At 43.5% G+C, this 22,268-nt stretch overlaps 1 protein-coding gene across 1 annotated transcript in view; it reads right to left on the minus strand.

Annotated features, from left to right (window-relative positions):
- Window positions 1-22,268, minus strand: part of LOC126412152 (heat shock protein 75 kDa, mitochondrial) — a 383,507-nt gene that overhangs the window by 37,260 nt on the left and 323,979 nt on the right. Inside the window, exons 9-10 of the mRNA XM_050081610.1 lie at window positions 9,552-9,714; window positions 5,498-5,611 (exon numbers count right to left, since the gene is read on the minus strand). Coding sequence (XP_049937567.1) covers window positions 5,498-5,611; window positions 9,552-9,714 — 277 coding nt within the window. The remainder of the gene's footprint in view (window positions 1-5,497; window positions 5,612-9,551; window positions 9,715-22,268) is intronic.

Below are 22,268 nucleotides of genomic sequence, written 5' to 3' on the forward strand. Positions count from 1 at the left end.
AAGATCTAGAAAGAGTTAGCTGCTATCTGTCCATGGCTGGAATATGCACTGGTGGCAATGTTGGGTTCATGGGGACACTGCAAAATTATGACAGATGCAAGCGATATAATGGCTGCCATCACTCACAAATGTGGCACTGAGTTTGCAAGCTGCTCCTGTAACAGACCTAGTCCATAATGAATCCTGATCCAGACCAAGTTGTTACTTGATGGTGACTGCAAAGTCATGCCCAGATCTGAGGATTTTCATTGGGAAGGTTTCACTCAGCAAATGGTCAAATGGCTAGTACCATGCTTCTAACAAACAGGTTTGAGACATTGCTTTCCACTGATAATCAATTAGAAACTGTGGGCCTCATGTCTCCTGCTTAATCGGCTGTCTCTTCTCTGACAAAATCAAGGCAGTTACAAAGGGGAAAGAAAGTGCCGTTAAGTTGTAGGCAGTTCAAATGTTTAGCACATGATGATTCCTCTATCAGAAATAGCACAGGATGGAAACAAATTTAATGTGTATTTTATGTGTATCCACGGAGCAAGCATCCACCAGGTGGAAAAGGCCATTCTGAGAGTAACTGAAAGTATGATTGAGAGCACATGTTGCAGTCAGTTGTAGATGTTTATATCAACTAAGTCTGCCACCTGAGATCTGAGACATTCTCTATTCTTCCTGCATCCTACTGAAAACGGTGAAAACAGATAGCTCATTTGAGGACCTCAGTGAAGCTGTCAGTTTGAAGCGATTGAGATTTGTTGGTTGGGATTAGTGAAGATTCTAAACCTGAAACTTTGTCGATTCTGTGATGAGATCAGACTCCTCAGCTTGTGGCACAGGGCGAAGATTTCTGAAGTTGTATAATGTCAAATGTACATTAAATGCTGAGATGAGCAGTACAAAAAACAGCATTGGATAAACCAGTTACTACACTCCTGGAAATGGAAAAAAGAACACATTGACACCGGTGTGTCAGACCCACCATACTTGCTCCGGACACTGCGAGAGGGCTGTACAAGCAATGATCACACGCACGGCACAGCGGACACACCAGGAACCGCGGTGTTGGCCGTCGAATGGCGCTAGCTGCGCAGCATTTGTGCACCGCCGCCGTCAGTGTCAGCCAGTTTGCCGTGGCATACGGAGCTCCATCGCAGTCTTTAACACTGGTAGCATGCCGCGACAGCGTGGACGTGAACCGTATGTGCAGTTGACGGACTTTGAGCGAGGGCGTATTGTGGGCATGCGGGAGGCCGGGTGGACGTACCGCCGAATTGCTCAACACGTGGGGCGTGAGGTCTCCACAGTGCATCGATGTTGTCGCCAGTGGTCGGCGGAAGGTGCACGTGCCCGTCGACCTGGGACCGGACCGCAGCGACGCACGGATGCACGCCAAGACCGTAGGATCCTACGCAGTGCCGTAGGGGACCGCACCGCCACTTCCCAGCAAATTAGGGACACTGTTGCTCCTGGGGTATCGGCGAGGACCATTCGCAACCGTCTCCATGAAGCTGGGCTACGGTCCCGCACACCGTTAGGCCGTCTTCCGCTCACGCCCCAACATCGTGCAGCCCGCCTCCAGTGGTGTCGCGACAGGCGTGAATGGAGGGACGAATGGAGACGTGTCGTCTTCAGCGATGAGAGTCGCTTCTGCCTTGGTGCCAATGATGGTCGTATGCGTGTTTGGCACCGTGCAGGTGAGCGCCACAATCAGGACTGCATACGATCGAGGCACACAGGGCCAACACCCGGCATCACGGTGTGGGGGGCGATCTCCTACACTGGCCGTACACCACTGGTGATCGTCGAGGGGACACTGAATAGTGCACGGTACAGCCAAACCGTCATCGAACCCATCGTTCTACCATTCCTAGACCGGCAAGGGAACTTGCTGTTCCAACAGGACAATGCACGTCCGCATGTATCCTGTGCCACCCAACGTGCTCTAGAAGGTGTAAGTCAACTACCCTGGCCAGCAAGATCTCCGGATCTGTCCCCCATTGAGCATGTTTGGGACTGGATGAAGCGTCGTCTCACGTGGTCTGCACGTCCAGCACGAACGCTGGTCCAACTGAGGCGCCATGTGGAAATGGCATGGCAAGCCGTTCCACAGGACTACATCCAGCATCTCTACGATCGTCTCCATGGGAGAATAGCAGCCTGCATTGCTGCGAAAGGTGGATATACACTGTACTAGTGCCGACATTGTGCATGCTCTGTTGCCTGTGTCTATGTGCCTGTGGTTCTGTCAGTGTGATCATGTGATGTATCTGACCCCAGGAATGTGTCAATAAAGTTTCCCCTTCCTGGGACAATGAATTCACGGTGTTCTTATTTCAATTTCCAGGAGTGTATAACACATCATTTATAAAATGCAGAGAATGTGAATCTTGAGATGTTAGTTGCTAAAATTTTGGAGCATTCACAACCAAGTGCCAGAACCCACGACACTCCTATAAAGCAACTGGCCCCACATTTTACTAGGAGCTGAGAGTTGTTTACAATGTGGAACATATATCAGAAATAATAGATGACATATTGTCATTTATATATCAAGAAGATTAATTAGGTCCCTCCGGAGAAGGATTGGTGTATAACAACATGCACAATAATTCAGTCTAGCAAAATACAAAACAAATCTGCTGGCCAATAAATTCAGAAAACATTGTTTGCACAGTCATTCAACTATAGCCTAAACTCAATCATTTGGAAATACCCCAAACATATGGTAATGCTAACTTTAATTTGCCCAGTATCAGCTGGGAAAACTACACATACATTATTGGTAGCTAGGGCAAATATTCTTGTGAAGTAACACTGGAAACTTTGTCAGACAACTTCCTCAAATTGTCTGACAGCCCTCACAATACAGAAATTTTTTAGACTTTCTGGCTATGAAGAGATCCGGCACTTTCAACAGTGTTACCAATGAGAGAGGTGATACTGACCAAGTTACTATAAATGGATGATGGTCACTGAAAGCAATAAAGTCAACAAGATACCTAAGACAGTATTTTTACTGTGTCAAACTAACAGACTATCGACATCATACCCCATAGTCAAGTTAAGTATGTACCACTGAAAATATAAAAAAGGTGACAAAGATATATCTTGGTTTCATGTCACCATCCAGAGAATGCTGCAAAAACCAGACAGTGCTATACTCTTGCAACAAAAGAGACGGCAGGGGAAGTGACAGGGAAACTTACTGGCAATATTTGCATTCACAAGAACAGTTGTGCATGAAACCTACAATAATTTCAAGTCACATTCTCGCAAAAGGTCCATAAATGATCCTAATAAGGTCTGATCACTTATAAAGTCAATAAATGGGTATAAAACCATCTGTCTAGTCTTTCATGGAACACTCAGATGTTGAAATTGAAGATAGCAGACAGGGAGCTAAAATGCTGAATTAAGAATTTAAAAATGTATTGATGGATGAGGATATTGCTGTATGTATCTTGGCCTCAACAACACAATCAGAAATGATAGATATCGGAATAAAAACTACCAATACTGAAAAAAATTAAGATTATTCAAAGTAAACAAGGCACTAGACCCTGAGAGACCTTATTCTCTCTCTCTCTCTCTCTCTCTCTCTCTCTCTCTCTCTCTGTTGTCTACAGAAAGGTGTCACAGTTGAATGATTGCTAAGCAAATGGAGAAAGACTTCCCATTTCATGTAATGAATAGAAATTTCCTTTAAATGTGTATAACTGCAAGCACATATATTTAGGGCTAATACTAGTAAGCAGTATGAAATATAACGATCACATAAAATCTGGAGTAGTGAAACTGAATGGAAGACATATTTTTTGGGAGGATTCTAGAAACATGCAGTGTGCCTATAAAGGGACCTGCGTGCAAGACTCTTGTGTGAGTAGTTCTCGAGTGATGCTTCAGTATTTGGAGTTGGCAGGAAACAGGCAAATGCAGACAACTGGCAATGTGAGAGACCATACTGGAGTATATCAGATGTACTTTGCTAACTTTGCCCTTTATTGCTTGATGTTGCCATAGTCTGCCTCCATCAAGCTAGACTTTGTTTAGCATCATTATGTTGGCAGAAACAGCTGAAAATCAATCATAGGTTGAATGTACATAAACACGTGCAAAAGCAGTTGAAAGAGTTAAATATTTCTGTCACTTAGATCACATCTAGTTAGATTTTTAATGTATGTAAAATGAGGCTTAATGATGGCAAAGATTATGTTCCCATGTCTCTTCAACTAAATGATTAACGATTACTCAATATTTTCAGTTTGTTGCCATATGTCAACAAATATAAAATACTGAGTAAATCAAAATTAAAATTTCTATATTCAACCCATTACATAGTATTTTGTGTGACAGACACTAACCCTAATATTTTTTTTCACTGAAACAGGTTTCCTCCTGAAGAAAAGAGAGAGAGAGAGAGAGAGAGAGAGAATCAGGCAATAAAGGGTGAAAGGGGATTCTTGAAAGAAAGTCAACAATTGTCTCATTAAATCCTGTTGGATAAATTTAGAGAAAGACTGCGAGACAGTTCTGCTGACACCACCATATTCCTGGTAGAAGGATCATGAAAACATTCTTTGCTCAATAAATGATTGGAACAGGACAAAAAAATTGTTAGTATTAGCAAAAATGTTTCCTTCCCTTTGCACTAGGCAATTACTTGTGAGGTGTATTTGTAAATGTAGATGCACACACAGATTTCCACTAGGTCAGAGTTAGCATACTAAATGAAACTTTACCTTCTTTCCAACACCTGAACATCTTTATCTATTCCTCATTTACTATATTTTTGTTTCTTCTGATGAAAGATCTATTTAAAAAACAAAAAGGAAAAAAAAGAAAAAAAGAAAGAAAAGAAAAAAACCAGAGATTTGATCGCTTTCTAGGTACAACCAAAAGTTTGGTTGTAGCTGTGATTAAGGTTTCGTAATGTAACATCCCACCAACAATGAAAAACTTCATAATTTTATTCAATTTGGAAGAATGTCAGTAACAGTGCTACACAGAAGATGAAAGCTACCATTTATTTATAAAATATTTTAACCCAGTCTTTACTTCTAACATGGGATTATTTTTTGTACTTCCTTATAGACAGGTCCACAGCTCGTGGCCGTGGGGTAGTGTTCTCGCTTCCCACGCCCGGGTTCCCGGGTTTGATTCCCGGGTTCGATTCCCGGCGGGGTCAGGGATTTTCTCTGCCTCGTGATGACTGGGTGTTGTGTGATGTCCTTAGGTTAGTTAGGTTTAAGTAGTTCTAAGTTCTAGGGGACTGATGACCATAGATGTTAAGTCCCATAGTGCTCAGAGCCATCTGAACCATTTTGAACCTTATAGACATTAATGGCAGCATGTCACCCACATGAAGGTGGTTTATATTGCTGCCACAGGAACAGCATTCTGTGAGACTGCATTTTTCCTCAATTTTAATTAGTAAAACTGTCTGCTTCTTAAGTTCCTAACCAGAAAATGAAAAAGAAGAGAATAAGCAAATGAGTAATCTTACCTTTTACAAAACGTAGCCATTTTGGGAGTATGTTGTCAGCCTTACTTTTAATAAGCACCTTACGTGAGTATAGTGCCACTCCAACATCCATATCACGACTCATTTCAAATAATCCTGGAATCATAAATGTATACAATTAGAAACCACACACAATAACACACACACACACACACACACACACACACACACACACACACACACACAAACATGGCCACTGTCTCCAGGCACTGGGGTGCGTGTGTTTCAGTTGTGGTTGTGTGAATGTGTGTGTGTGTGTGTGTGTGTGTGTGTGTGTGTGTGTGTGTGTGTTTTCTACTTCAGAAAAATGACTTTTTTGTCCTATAACTTAAATTCTTAGTAGTCTTTCTCACTATGCCTGTCAGCAGGACATGTAACTACGAGGTGCATTCAAGTTCTAAGGCCGCCGATTTTTTCTTCTCCAGACTGGAAAGAGATAGAAACATGCGCATTGTTTTAAAATGAGGCCGTGTTCATTGTCAATACGTCCCAGAGATGGCAGCACCGTACGGCAGATGGAATTTTACCACCAGCAGCGAGAATGAGAACTGTTTTAAATACTTAAAATAGCGACTTTTCCTTACTTGAACAGCGTGCAATCATTCGTTTTCTGAATTTGTGTGGTGTGAAACCAATTGAAATTCATCGACAGTTGAAGGAGACATGTGGTTATGGAGTTATGGATGTGTCGAAAGTGCGTTCGTGGGTGCGACAGTTTAATGAAGGCAGAACATCGTGTGACAACAAACCGAAACAACCTCGGGCTCACACAAGCCAGTCTGACGACATGATCGAGAAAGTGGAGAGAATTGTTTTGGGGGATCGCCGAATGACTGTTGAACAGATCACCTCCAGAGTTGGCATTTCTGTGGGTTCTGCGCACACAATCCTGCATGACGACCTGAAAATGCAAAAAGTGTCATCCAGGTGGGTACACGAATGCTGACGGACGACCACATGGCTGCCCGTGTGGCATGTTGCCAAGCAATGTTGACGGGCAATGACAGCATGAATGGGACTTTCTTTTCGTCGGTTGTGACAATGGATGAGACGTGGATGCCATTTTTCAATCCAGAAACAAAGCGCCAGTCAGCTCAATGGAAGCACGCAGATTCACCGCCACCAAAAAAATTTCGGGTAACCGCCAGTGCTGAAAAAATGATGATGTCCATGTTCTGGGACAGCGAGGGCATATTCCTTACCCATTGCATTCCAAAGGGCACTACGGTAACAGGTTCATCCTAGAAAAATGTTTTGAAGAACAAATTCCTTCCTGCACTGCAATAAAAACGTCCGGGAAGGGCTGCGCGTGTGCTGTTTCACCAAGACAACACACCTGCACATCGAGCTAACGTTACGCAACAGTTTCTTCGTGATAACAACTTTGAAGTGATTCCTCACGCTCCCTACTCACCTGACCTGGCTCCTAGTGACTTTTGGCTTTTTCCAACAATGAAAGACACTCTCCGTGGCCGCACATTCACCAGCCGTGCTGCTATTGCCTCAGCGATTTTCCAGAGGTCAAAACAGACTCATAAAGATGCCTTCGCCGCTGCCATGGAATCATGGCATCAGCGTTGTGAAAAATGTGTACGTCTGCACGGCGATTACGTCGAGAAGTAATGCCAGTTTCATCAATTTCGGGTGAGTAGTTAATTAGAAAAAAAATCGGAGGCCTTAGAACTTGAATGCACCTCGTAGGTGAATGAATTGTTGATGGATTTTTTTTTTTCCTTACTCAGAATAATTGTCACAATTATTTCTATCAGACAATAACTGTTTGTCAACAGGTATTTTTTTTAATTCAACCAAAGTCTGTACATACTGTAGTGGAACATGTTGCTATAATGCATAGCAACACATCCCACTTTCCTTTTACTACACCGATGAAAAATGTTTGTGTGAAAAAACGTGACTTTAATTAGTAGTAGTGTAAAGAGCATCTATTGTGCCTGGGTTTGGGGAATTTATGTGCAGACAGGAGAAAGAAAAATGCATGCACAGTGCAGAAAATGACGACGGTTGTGTAATTCGAATTGGCCGGTGGTGGGTAACTTGCACTTTGCAGTCATGCTTTGGGGCTTCTGTGGACTCCACAGAAGAAAGGGGCCTAATGACAATGGTCAAGCAGGAAGGAAAAACGAATGCTGTTACACAGACTCTAGGCTATGCTATTCAAGTTAAGTACGAACTTATGGTTGTGGTCAAGCACTGAAGCATCATGCATGAACATGTTGTCTGAAATGCTTTGTTAATTATCAACTGTTGTGAGATGAGAACTTATTTTAATACAGAAGAATTACGGAAACTCTGTTTTGTGATTTCGAAGTGAATTGTTTAAATGTAGAAGCTCTCTTATAGTCCTTGCCCCTCTACAATTGGAAAAGAAGTCAATAGTCAAATACGAGGCACTGCATAATAGGACCACAACATCAATAGTAAACAAGACAGTGCTCAGGAAATTCAGAAAAGAAGGTAACTGTCATTACAGACGATGAGTAAAGACTTGGCATCTCGCAATATACTGATCACATAAAACCAACCCACAACAAGAAAAACACCTCAACACTTCAGTGTACATGAGGACAAATGTGTAAGAAGGGATGGATAGGGGGAACTAATGACAGAAGTGGCAGGAAGTGAAGGATCTCCTAATATAAGCACGTATTTCCTCAGTAGTTCGGCAACTTTGTTATTATAAAAGACTTATTGCGCATTCATCATCACACGCTTTAATATATTGATGGTCTATGAAACAATAATCAATGAAAAAGAGAGCAATCAACAAATTCCAATATATTTACAAAATTATAATAGTTTACATGTGATGTGTTATGATAGTGAAAGAAGCCTGTGACCACAGGAGACAGTGCCCCAAGTTACCCCAAAATCGTAATACAACACACTCGCCATACTAACACTTGTAAAGTCACCAGATGATGTAGGTTTATATTTCAGAAAACGCTATGTGTATAAATAAATCAATGACCGGTAACAGTAAACTCTTTGTTCATTTGATTTCAATAACAGTCGCGGAAAAGTCTAACCTAAAATCTTAACATTTAAAATTCCAATATGTTAGAAAATTGGTCTTATTCTGTAAGGTTAACAAAAGTATTAGTTTCTTAGCATATAATAAATATAAACAATGTTATGAGGAAAGACAACCTCTCACAATATACAAAAAGAAAGGTTTAGCAATGCACATGCACACTACCAAGATGATAATGATTATGCTCAGCTATTCCAGGTGCATTCTGAAGAGTTTCTCTGAAACGAGTGTAAAATGAGACTGAAAGGTAGCAACAACAATTGACATTTGATATTGTGTACAATAATTAATGTATATTAATTTGTAAATTATTATTTATTTAAAAATTTGACTCACCACACACAAGAGAAGCATAACACTTCAGTATTTCATTTCACTGTAGTTTATTTTTCACCTGTAAAGTTCCCATCTTTGTTGTAAGATCTAATTTTCTGTCTGCTGCTAATATGTCAATTTCTAATCACGTCGACAAAACAGTCTCTTATCCTTCTTTACTGTTGCAACACTAATTTCAGACCTTCATCCAGCATGCACAAACCCACTCCCACTTTGTTCTCCTTTCTGCCTGGCTACATCTATGTAAGGACCAGATCATAAAAACCACATTTTTGTACAAAGATGTAATTATTCTCCTTTTTGTTTTTCTCCTTCTTCAATTCCCTTATGCTTTCAAGCATTGGGTTAACCTCACTCGACGTACAACAAGCAAAAACAGCTGACAATCAATACTGAACTCCCACAATAGCTTTTCACTTACAAGGAAAGAACATACTGAACAGAGAAGCTAGCAGTGGGATGATGTATCTCTCAGTTTACAGTTCTGATATAGCAGCTACTTGGTCCACAGGTGAGTACATTGCAGACTCCATTTCACCATGACGGGGTTTTGCGCATTATGCATAGCTTCAAATACTGTGCTATCAAACTACTAAAAATAAATGATTAGTGCCACATATCAACTTGTACTGTTTTCTGTGTACCCACCTGGTTTTCCTTCTGGGAAGTAAATCAATGCACGGACTGACAGAGGAGCATCTGTCTTGTAATGGAGTGTGAACCTTGGACGATCATATGCATTTCCCACAAATCGGTAGAATTCATCATGCATCTGCGGTGTGATTTCTTTTGGGTCCATCAACCACAATGCCTAAAATAGTAACGTAATTATGTGCGGAATGATAGAAAAGTTTGATCAGAGGTAGATGTGAGTTTAAGTAATATTGCACAAAACTGAAAGCAAGATAGATAACACTCATAAACAATTTAAAAATACATGCAGTACATATACTGAGAAACTGAAAATGTAACATTTTTCTTTCTATACAACCCTGACCACCATCACTTTATATAAATTTCCCACAAAATTGTGAAACTCTCCTTCTAAAACTGCACGTACAGTGAACAGAGTTTTTTATTTTTCAGTACTTTGTGTACTATTTTGTAAAAATCCTATTGTCATATACGTACAGAGTATTTTCTTCACACTGTTTTAAGTGCCATATTCACAAATACTGTAGCCACTCTCATAGTGTTCAACACCAACAAAAAGTACAGAAATTATTTAACTTGTTCAGGGAATGGTTTATTTTCTGGCACAATCACACACAAGCCACACGGGAGGTCGACTGAGGGGTGGAGAGATGTAATAAACTGAAGAGCCAAAGAAAATGGTACACCTGCCTAATATCGTGTAGAGCCCTCGCAAGCATGCAGAAGTGCCGCAACAAGATGTGGCATGGACTCAACTAATGTCTGAAGTAGTGCTGGAGGGAACTGACACCATGAATCCTGCAGGGCAGTCCATAAATCCATAACAGTATGAGGGGCTGGAGATCTCTGCTGAACAACACATCCGCAAGGCATCCCACATATGCTCAATAATGTTCATGTGTGGTGGTCAGTGGAAGTGTTTAAACTCAGAAGAGTGTTCCTGTAACCACTCTGTAGCAATTCTGCATGTGTGGGGTGTCACACTGTCCTGCTGGAATTGCTCAAGTCTGTCGGAATGCACAATGGACATGAATGGATGCAGTTGATCAGATAGGATGCTTATGTACATGTCACATGTCAGAGTTGTATCTAGACATATCAGGGGTCCCATATCACTCCAATTGCACATACCCCACACAATTACAGAATCTCCACCAGCTTGAACAGTCCACTGCTGACATGCAGGGTCCATGGATTTATAAGGTTGTCTCCATACCCGTATACATTCATCCACTCAATACAATTTGAAACAAGACTCGTCTGACCAGCCAACATGCCTCCAGTCATCAACAGTCCAATTTCAGTATTGATGGGCCCAGGTGAGGCATAAAGCTTTGCGTTGTGCAGTCATCAAGGATAAACGAGTGGGCCTTTGGCTCCATGACCCCGTATCGATGATGTTTCAATGAATGGTTCACACACTGACACTTGTTACTGGTTCAGCATAGAAATCTGCAGCAATTTGTGAAAGGGTTGCTCTTCTGTAAAGTTGAACAATTCTCTTCAGTCATCATTGGTCCCGTTCCTACAGGATCTTTTTTCCGCTGCAGCAATGTGTGAGATTTGATGTTTTACCAGGTTCCTGATATTCACAATACACTCATGAAATTGTTGTACAGGAAAATCCCCACTTCATCATACCTCGGAGATGCTGTATCCCATTGCTCATGGGCTGACTATAACACCACATTCAAACTCAATTAAATCTTGATAACTGGCCATTGTAGAGCAGTAATGAATCTAATGACTGTGCCAGACACTTGTTGTCTTATATAGGCTTTGCTGATTGCAGCACCGTATTCTGCCAGTTTATATAATCTCTGCATTTGAATATGCATGCCTATACCAGTTTCTTGGGTGCTTCAGTGTATGTCTGTCACCGTTTATGTTTAATCCATTTAAATATTTGTATAGAATGGGAAAGGAAATTTGCTTTACCCTCTCAAATGAACCAATCTAGCATTTGCCTTAAGCCATTTACAGAAATCACAGATAAACTAATTGGAGGAGAATTGAACTACCCTCTCCCACATTCAAGTCCAGTGTTTACCACCGAGACCTCACCTGGGACTAGTCAATAAGGAAAAAGCTGTGTCATCCAAAGAAGAGCTGTGACTGCACATTAAATTTTGAGTATCACCATAACAGGCTTGGTGAAGTGGGGAAGTGGTTCACAGGACACAGGAAAACATTGTATCACTTTTGTGTCAAAGTTCATGTTGCTTCAAACACTGATGTCAAAACTACTTTTCTATCCCATTTTACTGTTGGTTATATCACTTCATTTATTGTTTAAAAACAGTCTGTGATTTTTCAATTTGCCTTCTTAAAATATAAGATAGCAGTCTGATATTTAACTTCCAACATACTTGTTTCTTTGCAATTTTGTTTCTTGCTCCAAGGAATAAGAATTAATACAAAGGAATTTTTGTACATATTAACTGTTAGAAACAAAGGAAACAGACTGTGAAGTGAGAAGAAGGAAAGCTTTTATGACGCCCAATAGCTGGACACAAATTTACCTTCGGAAGGCAAAATCAATTGTACTACCAAAAGACACATCCGAATGTAAATGATACATTACCCAGCTTTCACAACTAAAAGCCTTCCCTTTGGGAGGAGCGAGGGATATGTTGGTGATACTTAAAAAGAAAGGGGGCAGATCATTCAGATCACAGGATGAGAGTCAACTGTAGTGTAGGCAATGGTAGGAGGAGGAGTCAATACAGACAGTAGGTCAGAGTTGGTACATTGGTAAGTACTATGCAATGGTCTGTCCAGAGACGACAGTGACAGAGGGAGAAATAATGTCAGATTAAAGGTGAATGACATTTATCTTTCATACAAGAAACAAAGATTGATGCAATTGATGGAGTAGAAGATAACAAATCAATAGTGATGATTAAAGAAATTGTTTTAACCAAGCTGAGAGAAAAGTTTTGAGAAGTAAAACATACACTCCTGGAAATTGAAATAAGAACACCATGAATTCATTGTCCCAGGAAGGGGAAACTTTATTGACACATTCCTGGGGTCAGATACATCACATGATCACACTGACAGAACCACAGGCACATAGACACAGGCAACAGAGCATGCACAATGTCGGCACTAGTACAGTGTATATCCACCTTTCGCAGCAATGCAGGCTGCTATTCTCCCATGGAGACGATCATAGAGATGCTGGATGTAGTCCTGTGGAACGGCTTGCCATGCCATTTCCACCTGGCGCCTCAGTTGGACCAGCGTTCGTGCTGGACGTGCAGACCGCGTGAGACGACGCTTCATCCAGTCCCAAACATGCTCAATGGGGGACAGATCCGGAGAGCTTGCTGGCCAGGGTAGTTGACTTACACCTTCTAGAGCACGTTGGGTGGCACGGGATACATGCGGACGTGCATTGTCCTGTTGGAACAGCAAGTTCCCTTGCCGGTCTAGGAATGGTAGAACGGTGGGTTCGATGACGGTTTGGATGTACCGTGCACTATTCAGTGTCCCCTCGACGATCACCAGTGGTGTACGGCCAGTGTAGGAGATCGCTCCCCACACCATGATGCCGGGTGTTGGCCCTGTGTGCCTCGGTCGTATGCAGTCCTGATTGTGGCGCTCACCTGCACGGCACCAAACACGCATACGACCATCATTGGCACCAAGGCAGAAGCGACTCTCATTGCTGAAAACGACACGTCTCCATTCGTCCCTCCATTCACGCCTGTCGCGACACCACTGGAGGCGGGCTGCACGATGTTGGGGCGTGAGCGGAAGACGGCCTAACGGTGTGTGGGACCGTAGCCCAGCTTCATGGAGACGGTTGCGAATGGTCCTCGCCGATACCCCAGGAGCAACAGTGTCCCTAATTTGCTGGGAAGTGGCGGTGCGGTCCCCTACGGCACTGCGTAGGATCCTACGGTCTTGGCGTGCATCCGTGCGTCGCTGCGGTCCGGTCCCAGGTCGACGGGCACGTGCACCTTCCGCCGACCACTGGCGACAACATCGATGTACTGTGGAGACCTCACGCCCCACGTGTTGAGCAATTCGGCGGTACGTCCACCCGGCCTCCCGCATGCCCACTATACGCCCTCGCTCAAAGTCCGTCAACTGCACATACGGTTCACGTCCACACTGTCGCGGCATGCTACCAGTGTTAAAGACTGCGATGGAGCTCCGTATGCCACAGCAAACTGGCTGACACTGACGGCGGCGGTGCACAAATGCTGCGCAGCTAGCGCCATTCGACGGCCAACACCGCGGTTCCTGGTGTGTCCGCTGTGCCGTGCGTGTGATCATTGCTTGTACAGCCCTCTCGCAGTGTCCGGAGCAAGTATGGTGGGTCTGACACACCGGTGTCAATGTGTTCTTTTTTCCATTTCCAGGAGTGTATTTCTGGATCATCAATTAATGCTTTTTTTCTACTCACAAAGTAGAATGTTTAAGGTCTCAAATCTAAGATACTCTTAACTTTTTTATATTGTTGTTGATTTACTGCAATACCATAATTTCAATAAAACAACCATTCTTGTATCACTATCGTAGTACGAGACACTGCACTTCATTAGTATTTGTAACTGTATATTTACAGATTTCTGTGTTCTTAAAAAATCGTATGATAATTTAATGTTTTACTTTATTTCCCACTGAGTTTCATACGGTCAATAATGTTTATTAATCATTCAGACTCAAACCACGTGACATAATTCCAATAACTGCATACTACCATTACACACTGTTCCTAGTAGCAAACAAGCTGTTCATAAGACTATTTAGAACACGAGTGTTCATATACTACAGTATGTGCATTTTCCCAGACTGAAACCAACCATCAGAGGCTCATACAATTGTTGGATAGACAAACAATGGAAAATCCAGGATGAAATGTAATAATATAGGGTGTATCAAAAAGAGTCCCCTTATTTGGCATGTCTATATTTCTGAAAATAATAAATAAAACAATGAATTTTGTTTTTTGGTGAACGGAAAACTCAAAAAGTTTTTATTCTGACCTTTTCATTGGTGTTCAATATGCCCCCCTTGAGATGCACAGCATATGTCAATGTGGTATTCAAATTGTTCCCACACTGCAGTGAGCATGTCTTGAGTTACAGCTTCCACAGCTGTTATTATACAATGTCTTAGTTCAAAATTGTTGAGGCTTTCGCGGCCACTTGTTGACAAACTGCCTATTGGCTTCTGTCTCGGGTTCTTTGCCCGATGTTCATCTATTGATTTTTCTGACGTTTCGCCAGCACGAGTGGCTGGCATTGTCAAAGCTTCACCCTCCATTGCCGGTGGTGAACTGGAGCCAAGCTCGCGGGCGCAGACTATATGTACCTGGCGCGCCAACGTCCGAGGGCTTCTCCGCGCTCATTTCCGGTGCGGTTCTCCTCTTGCTACCTGCGACGGTCGTTCGCTGCAGTACGGGAAGCCAGGATCCGTTTACCTTAAGGCTTTCCTCTTTCTTGTTCAAACTGTTCGCATGTTTTTGTACTTTTACAGCTTCTCAGAACAAGTGCGTGTGATAGTGGTTCTCTACAGCCAGAACTTCCGTGTCGGCGAATTTTATTACGTGGTCGGTCTCATTCAGTGCGTGTTCTGCCACAGCCAATTTCTCCACCTGCCCCAACCTGCAATGTCGCTTATGCTCCTTGATCCTGGTGTTAATGGATCGTCCAGTCATTCCGACATAAACTTTTCCGCATGTGCATGGTATGCGGTATATTCCCGACATTGCCAGTGGGTCTCTTTTCTCCTTCGCCGATCTAAGACACTCTCTGATCTTCCTTGTCGGTTTGAAAATCGTCTTTACGCCATGTTTGTGCAATATACGGCCGATTCTGTCTGTTACTCTGGGAATGTATGGCAGAAAGGCCGTACCCGACATTTCTTTTTCTGGTTCCTTACTTCGCCGAGTGTTTGGCTCAGTTACACTTTTAATATAATTTGTGGAGTACCCATTGCTCCTCAGGAGCAGGTGTTGCATTTCTCGTTTGAGGTGTTGCGGCTCACATATTCGTCCTGCTCTCGTTACGAGCGTACTAATCATGCCTCTTTTCTGGCTCGGGTGGTGGTTTGACAGTTTGTGCAGGTATCGGTCTGCGTGAGTCGGTTTTCGATACACACTGTGTCCCAGGTTTTCGCCGTCCCTTGTAACCAGCACATCTAGAAATGTCAGTTTCTTGTCCTTTTCTACTTCCATGGTAAATGTTATGTTGGCATGGAGGCTGTTCAAGTGTCTTCGGAAGTCACCGAGCTGTTCTTCACCATGGCTCCACACCACGAAAGTATCATCGACGTACCTGTACCACACCTTAGGTTTGCAAGTCGCCAAGTCCAGTGCCTGTGCTTCGAATTGTTCCATGAAGAAGTTGGCCACCACTGGACTGAGAGGACTACCCACGGCGACGCCTTCCAGCTGTTCGTAGAAACCGCCGTTCCACGCGAAATAGCTCATGGTGAGACATGCATGGAAGAGCTTTCTGATGTCTAGCAGGAAAATGGAACTGATGTGCTCCAGAGCGTCACTGAGTGGCACTTTCGTAAATAACGAGAGAACATCAAAGCTGACCAGGGTGTCGTTTGGTGCAAGTTTCAATTTCTTCAGCTTCTCAATGAAATGTCCTGAGTCCTTAATGTATGTGTCGGTCTTCTCCACGTGTGGCTGGAGCAGAGTGGCCAAGTGTTTTGCCAGTTTATATGTCGGTGATCCAGGAGCGCTAACGATCGGTCTCAGTGGAACGTTGTTCTTATGGATCTTGGGTAATCCATACAGCCGAGGTGGTAGGGCTTCTGTGTTGTGCAGGTTTCTCTGTATGTCCGCCGGCAGAGAAGATGCCTTGACTAATCGATTCGTATTCCGTGTGATACGTTGCGTCGGATCTGCGCTTAGTTTTCGGTACATCGTCGGATCTAATAGGTCTTAGATCTTTTGCTCATAATCTTCGGTCTTCATAACGACGGTCGCATTCCCCTTATCGGCAGGCAGTACCAATATACTCTTGTCGGCGCGGAGAAGCCCTCGGACGTTGGCGCGCCAGGTACATATAGTCTGCGCCCGCGAGCTCGGCTCCAGTTCACCATCGGCAATAGAGGGTGAAGCTTTGACAACGCCAGCCACTCGTGCTGGCGAAACGTCAGAAAAATCATTAGATGAACGTCGGCCGAAGAACCCGAGACAGAAGCCAATAGGCAGTTTGTCAACAAGTGGCCACGAAAGCCTCAACAATTTTGTATTACGCCTCTACGGGGAGGAGATTTGCAGATCGTACCGACGCCTTGACCGACGACGGAAGAAGAAAGCGTGACTGATGTCCTCTCTCGCCTTTCTGTCACTTTGCCGAGAAGAATGTGCTACACCGAAGTTCTTGAGATGTAAGCGCCTATTCACCACCTCCCAAGCACATCGTATCTACGACAGGATGGAACGAGCTTTTCTTCGTGAGCGAATACATACAACACGAGAGAGTTGGCAAGAACGGATCAGGAACTTCTGGACATTTTCTATCAACTAAGTAGCAGAATGCATCGAGACGACTGGGACAAGAGCGACAGCATCACTCTCAGGAGCATGCAGAACGAACTCGAATGCTGCACCGAGCGACAGAGGAAAAAGTTTGAAAGATGCCGGAAGCAGACCGACAAGGCGACTCCCGACATGTCACACACAGTGGTCAACCTCACTGAATGACAATTGACTGAAGAGGAAGTGTCTGTTCTTCAAAACGGAGGGAATTTCGCTATCATCCCGAGAACCATCCCTATGGAGGACATCATTGCCAACACCGAAGCAGCCATTCGTGCCCTTCCTTGTGAAAGGGCAGAGGAAATACGCACGGAAACAGCCAGGATACTGCGCCGAGCAAAACCACCAGCTTGCAACCTGAAGAAAGAAGAGGTACAAGCCATTAAGAATCTCAACGCCAACAAGAGTATATTGGTACTGCCTGCCGATAAGGGGAATGCGACCGTCGTAATGAAGACCGAAGATTATGAGCAAAAGATCCAAGACCTATTAGATCCGACGACGTACCGAAAACTAAGCGCAGATCCGACGCAACGTATCACACGGAATACGAATCAATTAATCAAGGCATCTTCTCTGCCGGCGGACATACAGAGAAACCTGCGCAACACAGAAGCCCTACCACCTCGGTTGTATGGATTACCCAAGATCCATAAGAACAACGTTCCACTGAGACCAATCGTTAACGCTCATGGATCACTGACATATAAACTGGCAAAACACTTGGCCTCTCTGCTCCAGCCACACGTGGGGAAGACCGACACATACATTAAGGACTCAGGACATTTCATTGAGAAGCTGAAGAAATTGAAACTTGCACCAAACGACATCCTGGTCAGCTTTGATGTTCTTTCGTTATTTACGAAAGTGCCACTCAGTGACACACTGGAGCACATCGGTTCCATTTTCCCGCTAGACATCAGAAAGCTCTTCCATGCATGTCTCACCACCAGCTATTACACATGGAATGGCGATTTCTACGAACAGCTGGAAGGCGTCGCCATGGGTAGTCCTCTTAGTCCAGCGGTGGCCAACTTCTTCATGGAACAATTCGAAGCACAGGCACTGGACTCGGCGACTTGCAAACCTAAGGTGTGGTACAGGTACGTCGATGATACTTTCGTGGTGTGGAGCCATGGTGAAGAACAGCTCGGTGACTTCCGAAGACACTTGAACAGCCTCCATGCCAACATAACATTTACCATGGAAGTAGAAAAGGACAAGAAACTGACATTTCTAGATGTGCTGGTCACAAGGGACGGCGAAAACCAGGGACACAGCGTGTATCGAAAACCGACTCACGCAGACCGATACCTGCACAAACTGTCAAACCACCACCCGAGCCAGAAAAGAGGCATGATTAGTACGCTCGTAACGAGAGCAGGACGAATATGTGAGCCGCAACACCTCAAACGAGAAATGCAACACCTGGAAACTGTCCTGAGGAGCAATGGGTACTCCACAAATTATATTAAAAGTGTAACTGAGCCAAACACTCGGCGAAGTAAGGAACCAGAAAAAAAAATGTCGGGTACAGCCTTTCTGCCATACATTCCCAGAGTAACAGACAGAATCGGCCGTATATTGCACAAACATGGCGTAAAGACGATTTTCAAACCGACAAGGAAGATCAGAGAGTGTCTTAGATCGGCGAAGGAGAAAAGAGATCCACTGGCAATGTCGGGAATGTACCGCATACCATTCACATGCGGAAAAGTTTATGTCGGAATGACTGGACGATCCATTAACACCAGGATCAAGGAGCATAAGCGACATTGCAGGTTGGGGCAGGTGGAGAAATTGGCCGTGGCAGAACACGCACTGAATGAGACCGACCAAGTAATAAAATTCGCCGACACGGAAGTTCTGGCTGTAGAGAATCACTATCACACGCGCTTGTTCAGAGAAGCTGTAAAAATACAAAAACACGCGAACAGTTTGAACAAGAAAGAGGAAAGCCTTAAGGTATCGGATCCTGGCTTCCCGTACTGCAGCGAACGACCGTCGCAGGTAGCAAGAGGAGAACCGCACCGGAAATGAGCGCGGAGAAGCCCTCGGACGTTGGCGCGCCAGGTACATATAGTCTGCGCCCGCGAGCTTGGCTCCAGTTCACCACCGGCAATGGAGGGTGAAGCTTTGACAATGCCAGCCACTCGTGCTGGCGAAACGTCAGAAAAATCAATAGATGAACATCGGGCAAAGAACCCGAGACAGAAGCCAATAGGCAGTTTGTCAGTGTCTTAGTCCATTCATTGTTGTTGGTAATGGAGGCATATAAAAGGAGTCTTTCATAAATCCCCACTAACATAATCACATACAGTTAAGTGCAATGACCTTGGAGGCCAGTAATCTAAGGCTGACTCATTCAAGTCCAGTGCAACCAATCCATCGTTCAGCAGTCCTTTGATTAAAAAATTCCTGTACTTCCACATGCTAGAGTGGCAGTGCCCCATCCTCTTGGTTAATGAAGTTGTTCGAATCAGTCTCCAACTGTAGGAAAAGAAAGTTCCCAAGCACGTCGAGATATGTGCTTCCTGTAACAGTGTTCTCAGCAAAGAAAAACGGTCCATGCACCTCTTCCCGTGCAACTGCACAAAACACATTAAATTCTGGAGAGTCCCTCTCATGTTGCACAACTTCATGTGGTTGTTCTGTACTCTATATCCTCATGTTATGATGTTTCATATTTCTGTTTAAATGGAATGTTGCCTTGTTACTAAACCCTAAGCATGGAAGAAAACTGTCCTCCTCCATCTTGCGAAGAACAAAACTACAGAACTCTTCACATTGCTGTTCATCACCTTCACAAAGACCTTGCAGTAGCTGAATTTTGTATGCTTTCATGTGTAAATGTCGACACTACACATGCCAGATGGACATGTGTGTGTGTGGGGGGCAGGGGGGGGGGGGGGGGGGGGGGTTGTCGAGCTGCACAAACAACCTGTTTCTCAGAATTGTTCATGCCATCGTCTAATGCTCTGTGCCGTAGGAAGATCCACACCATACCTAGCATGAAAGTGACACTGAACAGTTATTACAGACCCGCACTGCACAAAACGCTTTCTGTTGTCCCAATACCATTTTTACTACCACTGAAGTGGGCGCTCACTGCTGCTACCTTGCGGCAACCATGTAAAACTTGAGAGTTTGCTCCTTCCAACAGTACATTTTTTATGCATGTATCTCAAATAACATAATAGTTATAATTTTTTGTAATTGGATGATTCTTTTTGATATACCCTTTATTATGAAAAGGATAGTTGCTACTCGCCATACAGCAGAGATTCTGAGTTGCAGATAGGCACAGCAAAAAGCGCGCGCGCGCACACACACACACACACACACACACACACACACACACACACACACACACACACACACACACATTCTTAGATACAGATTTCTCAACCTACACTATTGGCTGCGAACTAATGCAGGAAGTGACTATTAAAATAGTAGAATGTGTGTGTGCGCCACTACTCACGGAGGTCCAGCGTGAGCTATAATCACTGTGTGGCAGCGAAACTTTGTAGTTATGCTAATGTGTTAATGTGGAACTGATTTACACTATAAAGAAATTAGTTTGAATTTTTTCAACCATGTGCATATCTGGCACAATGAATGCAAGGGAGACACATAGAAATGTTTCCATATATAATGAAATGAGAATGGGACACAGGCAGAAAAGGTCAAACAAGTGAGGAAGGTATACAGCTGTTTTTATTATTAATAGCTGCTTATGCAACTTATTTAGTATGGGCACCAGAGATGTCGATGAGATACCACATCTGTAAAACAACAGGATCATCTGTTGTTTGCATCAGTTCCTGTGGAATTTGAGCAACATGTTCCTGTATAATGGCCTTCATATCAGGTAGGACCAAACATGCCCTTGGCAAACGCATTCTTTTATTATATCCCCAGGACCCACTATCTATGTAACAGTTTGTGGGCAGTATTATTACTAATACAATCAAGAATGTGACAGTGTGTCACCAATTAGAATTTTTTGTTTCCTGTAGCAAATAAATAAATAAAAATAAATATCCCCAGAGCCAGCAGTCACAGGGATTCAGACCAGGTGATCTTACAAGCCATGCATCAGGAAAACCTCTGAAGATAACACATTCATGAAATGTTGGATTAAGGCAATCTTTCACTGTGTGAGTGACATGAGGTCTTGCCCTACATTGCGTGAAAACATTTATTTCCACACAGTTGTGTTCTTCCAAAGCAGGAATTACATGCTGTGCAAGTTGGTCCCAATACTGTGCAGATGTTGTGGTACACCTGACAGGCCTTCTGGGTATATTCTCTTCAAAGAAGAATGGACCAAGAATAAAGGCACTTGTGAATCCACACCACACAGTCACATATGGTGAGAGCAATGGCTCCTTGTGCACGACATGTGGTTTATCAGTACCTCAAATTCAGTAGTTCTGCATATTCACTGCTCCCTGTAGTGTCAAATGTGCCTTGTCACTCCACAGAATATTGCTCGGCCAAATGTCATCAGCTTCATTCCAGAAACTGAATAGCAAATTCAGAACATTGCTATGGATCATGAGTTTCAGTTGTTGCATAGTATGTGAGGGTGCCAGTGCAAAACAGACTTCAAAACTTTCTATATTGTTGACTATGGAATGGACAGTTCTCATGATGCTACTAGAGCACAAGCACTACACAGAGCACAAACTGAATAATCAGTTACAGCATCAACAACCTCTCCTGGGATAGGACACATTCCAGGAGAAACACCAATCTCACCCATGTTTTCAAATTTCATCATCGACTTCGTTAAACCATTCAATGACAGCAGGCCTCTCTTCAGACCTTTCAGTCAGTCTGAATGCACCGCTGTAATTGCTGCTGTTCACATAAAATAGTTTCACTAACAGTGCACGGCCTCTCTTCTAGATAGCTATGCTGTTCATTCACATTGTGGCTTGTAAAATGACAAATGTGGATGCCACATCATCATACAAACAGCGTACAGTGCCAGATTTTCATCTGGTGACCAAAATTGGGCTTAATTTTTTCCTAGTGTAAATCTGTTCTGCATTAATGTATTAGCACATCTACCAAGTTTTGCCCTCATACAACAATTGCAGCGCACGCTGGACCTCCATGACTAGCTAAACTTTAATTAAAACCACGCGGTAGTACTAGGAGTATATAACCAGTGGTATTAGGTG

The sequence above is a fragment of the Schistocerca serialis genome, chromosome 7 (genome assembly GCF_023864345.2).
Source record: "Schistocerca serialis cubense isolate TAMUIC-IGC-003099 chromosome 7, iqSchSeri2.2, whole genome shotgun sequence".
Classification (NCBI taxonomy): Eukaryota; Metazoa; Arthropoda; class Insecta; order Orthoptera; family Acrididae; genus Schistocerca; species Schistocerca serialis.